The 12054-nt window shown below is 42.1% G+C and overlaps 1 protein-coding gene across 2 annotated transcripts; it reads right to left on the bottom strand.

Moving 5' to 3' along the window:
- Positions 1 to 6152: 6152 nt before the first annotated feature.
- On the bottom strand, positions 6153 to 11641 carry LOC111957889 (VIP36-like protein). 2 transcript variants are annotated; one of them, XM_023978963.2, is made up of 9 exons: positions 11411 to 11641; positions 9847 to 9965; positions 9397 to 9514; positions 9083 to 9165; positions 8853 to 8876; positions 8260 to 8421; positions 8057 to 8171; positions 6761 to 6880; positions 6153 to 6589 (listed from the first exon to the last, which is right to left on the bottom strand). In XM_023978963.2, the coding sequence occupies exons 1-9, from the start codon at positions 11613 to 11615 to the stop codon at positions 6447 to 6449; spliced, it is 1089 nt and encodes a 362-aa protein (XP_023834731.1). In that variant the 5' UTR covers positions 11616 to 11641; the 3' UTR covers positions 6153 to 6446. The 2 variants fall into 2 exon arrangements, with proteins under 2 accessions (XP_023834731.1, XP_023834732.1); XM_023978964.2 differs by lacking the exon at positions 8853 to 8876.
- Between the last annotated feature and the right edge of the window lie 413 nt (positions 11642 to 12054).

Genomic DNA, 12054 nt, shown 5'->3' with positions numbered 1-12054 from the left:
GTTATTCTAAGGGCCAATAATACTGCCATAACCCAAGCATGTTCAAATGCTACATCCGAGAGACGCATCTTAAGCTTCCTGTGGCCCTCTGTTGCATAGACCGGCCCTGCGAATAGCCTCTACAGGACTACATGTTAGGCAACAACTGGCGCGCAATCCCTCACTATTGTTCCGATACCAGGAGCTGCATATTTTTTGTATTTTGGGTGATATTCTCAATCTTACCCTGCCTCTCGGCTTCCCAGTTTCGTTCGTATGACGGAAAACTCCTGCCACTTATGGTTCGAGTTTGAATCTGAAAAGGCGGTAGCGCGAAGATTCTCATTTTTCTATCTGAAATTATATTATTCTCAATTCGTATTTACATCTGTCTCTCACATCGTCCTAAAAATTTTACAGCAATTCATTGGAGAAAAGATAGTCGGAGATTGATTTTGTGACACTTCCAATATTCTAACTTGATTAGATCTCCCCACTATTGTTAAAAATGTTTACAGCACTCGAAGATTGACAGCACCAGCGACGGATAAATTTATGTTCTGACCGCTCACCAGCAAATGTGTACTCTCACAACAAAGTTACCATAGGAGACATATTTCACAGCAGCAGGTTGGAGTCTATGCACAAGTATACACAAATCTCCGAAAGACTAACTCTCATAACAACTACCAGGGGTTACCATTTTTTTCTTTCCCCAATGTATGTGCGTTACGCTTATAACCAGAGAATATCTAGTACTCTCGAATCGGATATGACAGGTCCCCCGTGTTATAGTTACACATGTTACACAATAAATGCTCTCTTGGGGTTATGGTTATCCTGCAAAATGTTCATATTTCGATTTACGTAACTAACCAAATAATCTGAATACGTATTAACTTGGCGAGCTACATTTATCAGTCCTATCCGATCAAGTAGACTTAGCATTATTCCGAAAGACAATGCACGCCCCCCCCCCGTCTACTGAATTTATAGAGACCATTACTGGTGACACCCTGTCTCTAGCTCTACCTCCCACTCTCATTAAAAAGACATTTACTGAAATTTGCCCCATATACTTATGGTTGAGTGTGACAGCAAAGATTGAAGACAAAAAGAAGGGGAATCGGTGTGTGAATGGATGTTGATTTGGTTTGTTGCCGGAGATTGGTGTTTGTAATTTAAGTGTTTGTCCTCAGGCTGGAATTATATCAGGAAGGAGTCTCCCTTGGACTGGATCTATATGGTCTACTAGGCATTTATTAGTGGCTCTACTACAATAGCTTTATCCGGAGCGACACAAGGCCTGCATTGCATGTCATCAGGCACGGGGTTTCAGGTTCTCGGCTAGCAATGGCACTTGGATGTATGAGGAGGTGGTGATGAGCGTTAGGAAAAACCAGCAAAAGATATTAATTTCACTCACCTTCATAAACCTGTGGGGTTTCATGCAGTTGGACAGATCCCAAGGTGAGAGTATAGGATAGTGCAGGGGTCTATACATTAGCAACCTTATTTGGTTTGTTTGAAAGATGTGGCACATATATAGTTAGAGGCTGAACCCCCGTCTCCAAGTGGCGTTATTACATTGTGCTAGCTGCATCTTTTTTCCAGAATGTGCGGATATTTCTATTAGACTCTCACTATTTCTGCACCAAAATTGAGAAATAAATATGAATATTCAAATGTCAAAAAGTAGATACGGTGTGGTTGTTACTAGTTGATCTGAATAGATACACGTCAGTTGGCCTTTATATGGGTGCCACCTCCTTCTGACCACCCTGAAAAGCCAGTGTGGTATAAGTCATTCTTCTCAAAAATAACTTCTTCTTTACGACCATAAGGCTTACAGTTATGGCGGTAGGATTGTTGTCCCTGAAGACAGAGCTGTGGTACCGGAAAGGACGTCCTATAGTATCGACGGGGTCGTATCATGACTATATGAATATAAAAGCATTCAGTGAGACAGACTGCACGGCCACTTCCGGTTCTCGTTACTTTTGTATGTTGCGGTGGGCTCATATTCGGTAGCAAGTGGTGCTTCTTTGGCCTCCAGCATGGACAGAGCCCGAATCCCTTGCCTCACCTCCACCTCTCTACAGGTAAAGGGGGAACAATCGTTGTTTAGTTTTAGGAACGTCCTTTGTTCCCTCTTTGAATTAGCAAGCCACACGTAGCCAAGTGGCGCGAAGTCCCATTCTGTCAACAAAACAGACAACGCAACACGCCTAAGCGTCCCGAAAAATTTCAATAATCTAATTAAAACTATATTTGAAAAAACATACTTTACGATGATAGTGTAATGTATCAAATACAAATCAAAGCCGGGAGATAGTAGTCGCCATTAACGAACAGCTTTCCAAGGAAGGCAATTCCAGTGTCCACTCCTCGGCTTTCAGAAAACAGGAAATGGGTGATCACGTCTTTCCAAAGGATGTTATTTCCACCTGCAGACCAAGATTAGACACCCCATTTCTTCTCGTCACTCGCGCTACTTCGACATCTAGTGGAAGGTGTGACGTGCATGGTATACTACTGGATTCACAAGATGTGTATATTTCATTTGCTGTATTGGACTTGTTAATGTGTGAAAGTTAAATATTTCAAAAAARWAWWWWTTGAATTTCGCGCTCTGCCTTTTCAGTGGAATGTGGGAGGAGTTCCGCTAGCGGAACGCTGGGGCCAGACAGGTTAAAATCCCCAGATACAAAAAAATGCAGCCTCGGGATATATGGTTTCCAGTTTACAGAGTCCTGTGAAATTCTTTCAGGGCCGTCTTTCAGGGCCACTAGGAGCGCCGCTTCTGGATGAGCATTTTCTTGTTTGCTTATGGCCTTATACAGCTGGTTCAGTGGGGTCTTCATGCCAGCATCGGTTTGTGGTGGTAAATAGACGGCTACGAATAATATCTCTTGTTAGATAGTGTGGTCTACAGCTTATCATAAGGTACTCTACCTCAGGCAAGCAATATCTCGAGACTTCTTTAATATTAGACATCGCGCACCAGCTGTTATTGACAAATTGACACACACCCCCACCCCTCGTCATACCAGACATAGCTTCTCTGTCCTGCCGATGCATGGAAAATCACACCAGTTCTATATCATCTGTCGTCGTTCAGCCACGACTCGGTGAAACATAAGATATTACAGTTTTTAATACACCGTTGGTAGGATAGTCTTGATTGTATATTATACATTTGTTTTCCAACGATTGCATGTTGGCCAATAGAAAGGATGGTAGTGGAGGTTTACTCACTCGCCTACGAATTCTCAGAAGGCAGTCCGACCTCGGCCCCCCTTTTCTCCATCTTTTCTTCACGCAAATGATGGGGATTTGGGCCCATTCCCGAGAATGCAGTATATCCTTCACGTCAGACTCGTTAAAGAAATAATCTTTGTCCAGTTCGAGGTGAGTAATCGCTGTTCTGATGTCCAGAAGTTATTTTTGGTCATAAGAGACCATAGCAGCAACATTATGTACAAAATAAGTTACACCAATGTGAAAAAAAAAACAAATTAGCAAAGTTGGTTAGGAGCTCGTAAAACGGCAGCCTTCCCCTCCGGTGCCATTYTTAATAGCCAAAGAGCACATAGAATAGGATATTTAAAGCCACATTAAAGCCACATTTAAACCACCRTAGGTGGTTTGAAGTCAGATACAAATCTGATTCCTGGCCATGCAACTCCTGTCTGAACGGTCAAATCTGATTTATTTGCCCTGAAGTGGTTTTTAGACTGTAATTTGGCATATCTTGTTGCTTGCTAACTATTCTGTTGACAGTTTCGACAAGAACATGTGGTAGCTAACTACTTGTTAATTGTTAATTGTTTACAAATTAGTGAATGTGCTAGAAAACTAAACAGCCACCTAGCTAGCTAGTTGACTGCTGTGGCTAGACAAAAATGACTTGTTTTGAAAGTTGGATCATCTTGTCCTTTGAGGTTTTAAAAGTGTTCTTACACTATGATTTTGAACATTCAAAACAACTGTGAAACGTCCATTGCAGACATTGTTGTCACCTTAGCTTGCTACATAACTTCTGAGTGTTAGGAAGCACCACCACCAAATCGGCCTACAACACTGCGCACACCCGTCGTTACTATGACAACTATTGTAGCCATGTCAGAAAATTACTGTTGTCTGAACACACACAAATCCGATTTGGTCATTTGTAACTTGCTGTTTGGACCGTCAGTATTCCAAAACAGATTTGAAAAACAAAACTGATTTGAGCATTAAGGCCTGCAATATGAACAAGGCTTAAGAGAGGTAAAAATACATGGCAAAATATGTTTCCAAATGAGCAAGATTAGAAATGTTTTAGATGAGAAACGTTTATTCAAAAAGATTTGACACAGGAGCACTACAGTGCATATTCTCTTCATGTACACAAATAAGATAATATTTTAGTGGTAAATTTCAAAACTTCACATTTTCATTCCACTGAAATAATTATTTAAATAGTAAAGTTTGAGTGGGTTGTTTCAAGATTTCTTATGATGACAATAAATTACTGTCATATCACACATCCACAAACATAATTAACTAGAGACGTCAACATTTAATTAAGTAAAMATTTTGGGTGAAAACAGCACATACAACTTTTGACCTCCTAGAAACTGACATATCCTGGGTCGTATTCATTAGTGCAAACCATAGCAAAACTTTTTGCAATGTTAACATATTACCTAAGCCGTTTTACTCAGTGGCATTGTGCAGTTCCTCAAGGTCCAAATAAGCAGTATTATAGCTAATCTCATGCTATTTTACACATTTCGCCATGAGGCCGAGATAAAATGTGCTACGCCAGTGGTTTTACTACGGTTTGCACTAATGAATAGAATACAACCGCAGTGGAGGCTGCTGAGGAGGACGGCTCATAATATTGTCTGGAATGGAATGAAATGGCATCAAACACCTGGAAACCATGCGTTTGATGTATTTGATACCATTACACTCCAGCAATTACTACTAGCCCKCCCYCCCCAATTAAGGTGCCACCAACATCCTGCGAACCCAGGTAAGGCACCAGGAAATAAGTGGCTGGAGAGGATCGGTAATGTAGCTTTGTAAATTGGATTACAAACTAAGGCTACTTATTTAGGGGTTACAGTTCAGCCATACCCAACAGAACCACCATTCCTACACAACCACTTCAGGTAACTCAATTCACATTTGAGGCTCAATGTGGATGGTCAATGTGTAGTTTTTCATTACAGGGTAAAAACATGTCAACATAGAAAACAAAAACTGTCACAGGTCAACAACAGACATTTGATCAATCATAAAGGTCAAATAAAAGGTTGACATTTGTTGGTGTACTAGACAAACAGTGACTTTAAATCAGGTTAACACAAACACTTAATTCATTACAATAAATATATTCGCCGCAGGTGAGATGATCTGTTTTGATTAAGTGCTTAAGATAGTTGTGTGCTTGATACGATGGCTGGTAAACAACGGTTTGTTAACAACTTAAAACCTACAAAGGAGGGTCGAGAGTCTCAGAGAAAACAGAATGTGTAACTTTGATCAAACAAAAGGGAGTAGCATCCAATGACATGTACAGTACGATATATCGATGGTAGTTACAGCACAGCAATACAGAATTGTCAAGGGCCAAACARTAGAACTAGAGATTGTGTGTGTACATAGTGATACACGGGCCTGTATTCAAAAAGTCACTGCATTGATCTAGGATCAGCTCCCCCCGTCCATATAATCTTATTCATTACTATCTAGAAGGCCACACCTACTTGGAGATGCTTTGTGGATATGGGCCCTGATCTTAAACTGGCCCTAGCTAGGCACTTTAGTTGAGAACAATTATATCTCTCATTACACAATTATTGTGACAGCTCAATATAATACTTCTTGTGGGCGTTTCATGTCAGTGCAAACAATTCTGTAGTCTCAACGGCAGAACATGACAGCAACGCTATAGTGCAATACCAACCACAGAGCACTATTCTCACAGCCATCATGCACATCACACATACGTGAGTGCAGTGTGCTGATGACAGTGTCAGCGATTCACAGGTCATGGTCTCCTTTCCTACGTTAGCTAGCTTCAGCATTTACGTTCAACACAGAGGTGAAATAAAGGGCAACAAAGACAAATCTCACAGTATTAAAAATGAAAAGGGTCACATTTGATTTATTTTGGCTGAGATAGGTTCATTTCTCTCAGTTGAGGTATTATTTAAGTAAGGGAATAGTTATGTAGTAAAGCTATGTATGGCAGACAGCATGTTGGTTGTATGTTTTTTTTTTTTAATCTATGTGCTCCTTCACAGGCTCTTGCGCTCCTTCACAGATTATCCCCCTCTCTCAGATAGCGTCCCAAATGCCACCCTATTCCTTATGGAGTGCACTACTTTTGACTAGAGCTCTATAGGCCCTGGTCAAAAGTAGTGCACTATAAAGGGAGCCATTTGGGATGCTGAGACTATCCCTCTCTCCTCTCAGTAGAAACGTTTGCGGCTGTTTTCCTTCCAGCGCCCGTACACGACCACCGCCACCACCCCCAGTACGAAGATACCGATGATGGAGAAGACTATGGTGAAGAAGAGCTGGACTCCACTCATCCCCTCCTCTTGCACCTCCACTGTAATGAAAGACAAACACAATCATGAAATTAAGACATTAAAATCAAATGCATTAATTGAAAGAGACAGGCAAAAACAATTATCACACATTTTCTGAAACAAACAATTTCTGCAAAAATGATTAAATGATGCATGCAAGATGTGAAAACCTTGCCATTGTATAATCTTACCTTTATTCAATTGCTCAAAGTTATCAACACTGGGGACAGTGAGCTCTTCCTCCTCCTCTTCCTCCTGAGGACGCTCCACGGTCAGCTGGTACAGCTTCATGGAGATCAGATCATGGTTGTCTTGGAAACGACAGGAAGGGAGAAATGAGGGCCTCCCGGGTGGCGCAGTGGTCTAGGGCACTGCAGCGCAGCGCTAGCTGTGCCACCAGAGACTCTGGGTTCACGCCCAGGCTCTGTCGCAGCCGGCCGCGACCGGGAGGTCCGTGGGGCGACGCACAATTGGCCTAGCGTCGTCCGGGTTAGGGAGAGTTTGGCCGGTAGGGATATCCTTGTCTCATCGCGCACCAGCGACTCCTGTGGCGGGCCGGGCGCAGTGCACGCTAACCAAGGTCACCAGGTGCACGGTGTTTCCTCCGACACATTGGTGCGGCTGGCTTCCGGGTTGGATGCGCGCTGTGTTAAGAAGCAGTGCGGCTTGGTTGGGTTGTGTTTCGGAGGACGCATGGCTTTCGACCTTTGTCTCTCCCGAGCCCGTACGGGAGTTGTAGCGATGAGACAAGATAGTAACTACTAACAATTGGATAACACGAAATTGGGGAGAAAAAGGGGGTAAAATTCAACAACAAAAAAATACAAATAAAACGTTGTTTTTTTTTAAAGGGAGAAATGAAAACAATTCAACAGTCAGAATTTTTCCTAATAATTTTTTTACATTTCACACTTTATTCAGACAACTGGAAAAAGAGAGGGAGACTGGGACAGAGATCCCATTAGGAAGGGTGGAGGTGGGGATCGACCCAGGACTACCGCATTACCGATACACCACGGGCTTTCCACCATTCTCCATTCAGAATTGACATAGATCTGATTACTATGAACTTATCGGATTCCAAAAATGTTTGAGAATAATGCAGAGTGAAACACAAAGACAGTAAGTATTGTTCTGAGATGTTCAGACAGAAGACCAGACCAGTCCCTGACAGGTCTCCAGTAACAGAGACAGTGCTGTTCTGAGATTTTGGGCTCCAGAGTGGCGCAGCGGTCTAAGGCACTGCACCTTAGTGCTTGAAACATCAATACAGACACACTGGTTCGAATCCAGGCTGTATCACAACCGGCCGTGATTGGGAGTCCCATAGGGCGGCGCACAATTGGCCCAGCGTTGTACGGGTTTGGCCAGTGTCGGCCATCATTGTAAATAAGAATTTGTTCCTAACTGACTTGCCTAGTTAAATAAAGGTTAAATAAAAAATAAAACAAATAAAAAGATGTTCAGACAGTGGACCAGATCAGTACCTGACAGGTCTCCAGTAACAGAGGAGGCTCCAAAGAAGTAGCCCTGAGGCAGCCGCACCCCTGGTAGGTCCAGACAGTCCCGCCACTGCTGTTTGCCATCAACATCAATCTGTATCTGTAGGACATGAGGTCAAACATAGGTCAATATGTTGCTAACAGCCACCTTTAACTTTATTAAATGTGGTGCTGTGTGTTTCTCTCACTGTCAGTCTGTTTTTGGTGTATCTGATGAGGAGGAAGGTGTCATGGGGAATGTTGCGCACTAGGGCCGTGCACCCGCCAAGCTCCGTAGACTGGCCATCACGATCGTGCTCATATGCCAGAGTCCCGTTTCCCACCATACCTGACACGTATGGAAACACCCTCTGCAGAGACAAACAGAAGYAGTTGTGATATGCCAGATGTTTGTCATTCAGTGACCTGAGACACACTTGTTACATCTAAAAAGGCACCCTATCCCCTAATAAGGCTCTGGTCAAAAGTAGTGCACTATATAGGGAATAGGGTGCCATTTCAGACACAACCACTGACTAAATGCATGAAGTACTGCCAGAGTTATATTCTCAGGCAAACAGGAACAACTTCTGACACTAGTCTTTTGACGTACCACATACTGCACAAAATGGATGAGAGTTGAGACATGTCACCCATCAAACAAGTCAGAGACACGTAAATTATGTGGGTTGGCCGACATGGATGGGACAGGTTCTGGTGTGATGAGGTTATAAATAAACAAAATATGCAATTCAATTCAGGGGAAAATGACTGGGCTTGGCTGATAGTTTACTGTAGCTACCTGAGTTGAAGGGCTGTACTTCTTCTGTGTGTCCAAGAAGGAAGCAAGGAAACACAGGTTGTAGCATAAACAACACTGTACACCSAAACCAATTACACACAATCAGTGTTTGGGAATAGACAGATCCCCATAATAAATACGTGTTGGGCTGTCCMCCTGAGTGAGTGAGTGAGTGAGTGAAGGCTATTTGATCTGAGTAGGGGGATTGGGCAGAGGGGGGATTGGAGTACCTCATGGTTATTATTTTCATTGGGGTAGGTGTCCAAAAATACTCCAAGGCCGGTGAAGAGGTTCATGTTTCCAAACACAGGACCTGCAAGTGTTAAACCCCAGCAGTCAACACTTTAGGGAGGCAATGCTGACAGCGTTGTAATATTAACAACACTAGAGACATTCTTGAATCTTTTAACCTTGGTGTGTATCCAAAATGGCACCCTATATTACCTATATGGGGCACTACTTTTGACCAGTAGTGCACTATATAGAGGACAGGGTGCCCTTTGGGAAACCCTGGTTTGTGCGTTAGACAATGCAAGCTCAGTACCTGTCTGCATGCGTTCTTTGGTGTACCACAGAGCCATTCCATCTCCATTCAGGTTCTTCTTCCCCTGGCCATGGATCTTAAAGTGCACCTGCAGCTCCCAGTCCCTCAGGTAACAGGGCTGTGGTAGGAGACCATACAGGCAGACATAGACAGTACAGTGAATRAGGAAAAGCAGGTTGTGGCACGGCATGTTACCTGAGTGCTCTCTGTCATAATATGTTCAAATGCCATGTCCTATATAGAGTAGTACATGTAGTCAGAAAGTATAGGCTTAATTTATGCTAGTGTTACTACAAATGAGGTGAGCCTATAGGTTGCACGGCAGACTACAAACTATGATGTTAGAGTTCTTAACAATGCAGCCATGTAGGAGTCTCGGGTTGTTCAAGGATAAGCAGTAGTGTGCTGGTGGGTGCTGGTATCTACTTGGGGATGGAGAGCTTAACTCACAATGCGGCTCCACACTGCTCCTTGTCTGCTCTGCAAGTCAGGGGTCAGTCGCACATGCTCAGTGGTGATTATGGCGTTGCCCATCAGGTCCCAATGGGAGGAACTGGAGGAGCCCACCCCTACACAAACAAGCACAATCCCTATGCATAACTTGATATAGGCATCTTTGTCCAGTGGTCTCACMATTGTATTACAGCAATGTGAGAATATTTTAGCTCACCTTTGAGAACAAATCACAATCTTTGTCCTTTATATATACAGCACCAGTCAAAAGWTTGGACACACCTACTCATTCAAGGGTTTTTCTTTATTTTTACTATTTTCTACATTGTGGAATAATAGTGAATACATCAAAACTATGAAATAACACATATGGAATATTGTAGTGACCTAAAAAAGTGTTAAATCAAAATATATTTTATATTTGAGATTCTTCAAAGTAGCCACCCTTTGCCTTGATGACAGCTTTGCACATTCTTGTCATTTTTGGCATATATTTTTCTTTATTATTTTCCCCTAACCCTACCCACCCCTCTTAATTGGAGTAAACTAATGGACAACACTTAGGTTTCTACTTCAAGCTTATACATACTATATACATTTTACGGACACAATGCACCTTACAACAGTTAACTTTAGTTTGTTTTTAATCCCATCCCTCAGCTACCACCAACCCCTCCCATCCAGCTTGATTTCTACATTGCCATATATTTGTAAYTGTGCTGTTTCACAAAAATTCAAAATAGAAATTTTTCAGACACAGCATATTTTACATTAGTCATCTTGTTGTTTTAAATCTCACACTTCAGCACCACTCAAACCTTCCCATCTATCCCCCAACACCATCAATTTATTTATATTTGCCATATATTTTTCAACTCTGCTGTGATGTTTCACAAAAGTTCTGAACCTTTCTWTTCTAAATGTTTCTACAGATTGTAAATTAAAGAGGAATATAATAATAATTTTAGCAAAAATGTTTTTGATCGACTGAGTGACTTTTTAAATCACCGTGTAGTGCTATTTGCAGTTAGCTCCAGGTAAATGTTGCACTTCAACCGATCTTTGTCCTTTTTAGAGGGACCAATGCAGAAGCTACATTTGTAAAATACCTAGTTTGCTACCCATAATGTCATCAGCAAATGGTTGTTTATTATGGTGATCCACCTTGGATAACACAATTCTCTACACATGTCAAGACATTTACATAACTACACCGTATTATTATACTATCAATAATCGACCACCTTCCCGTATTGGGAATCATTGCGCAATAAAATGCAATCCTATGAAGAAGGTGGCACTTGTTAGCTAGGTGAGTTAACACTATGCTGCCAATACCCATTTCGCAACATTAGAGACAATAGCTAATGCTAGCTATACAGTAAGTACTTTCTGATTAACTCAATACTGGTTTTGTAGAAGACAAATGTCAATATTTGTGAACGTTGTCTGTTAATCAAAAKATAAAATCATTCTGAAACCAAAACAGGTCGCAGCAATGAAGAACGCGAAGGGGGAGAGATTTTCGGCAAAACACCGGCAAAGGACAGCCCAACGTTACCTTGGTATGGTTTGGTAAGCGAGTGCTCCCTTTTTAAAAAGTCATCCATTTCGTAGCCATCGTCTGCCAGACACTGACACGTTAAAATAAGGACAATAGTAAACAGACATGTTAATTTATGAATGTTTCGCTGATTAAACATTAAATCAAATATCTGAAAACTGCTCAACCGAAACCAATTAGACTTGCTCATGGTGGCGGCCATTGTTCTTCTTTGGTGGTGTTTATCGGCGGTTGGCATCCAATGTTATGGTGCATTACCGCCACCTACTGTACTGGAGTGTGGGCCAGAGACATGAAGCAACGAAATCCTACCTATTTTTTWATTTAACCTTTATTTAACTAGGCAAGTCAGTTAAGACAAATTCTTATTTACAATGACGGCCAAACCCGGACGAYGCTGGGCCAATTGTGCGCCACCCAATGGGACTCCCAATCACAGCCGGATGTGATGCAGCCTGGATCCTGYCAGCCGTTTCTCTTTAAAAAAAATATTTGAGACTGTATCTAATGACGTTTTACTCAACATGCTCTTTAAACTAATTTCCTGTATCCCCTTCTCCCTCATACAGGAWCTCAGCCTCTCTCTTTCCCTCTCATACTGCCCACACTGTATCAGTACATGCTCTACTGTTTCTATGTCC

This window comes from Salvelinus sp. IW2-2015, linkage group LG33 (assembly GCF_002910315.2).
Source record: "Salvelinus sp. IW2-2015 linkage group LG33, ASM291031v2, whole genome shotgun sequence".
NCBI lineage: Eukaryota > Metazoa > Chordata > Actinopteri > Salmoniformes > Salmonidae > Salvelinus > Salvelinus sp. IW2-2015.
The sequence above is the reverse complement of the archived record's forward strand: the minus strand, read 5'-3'. Positions and strand labels throughout refer to the sequence as shown.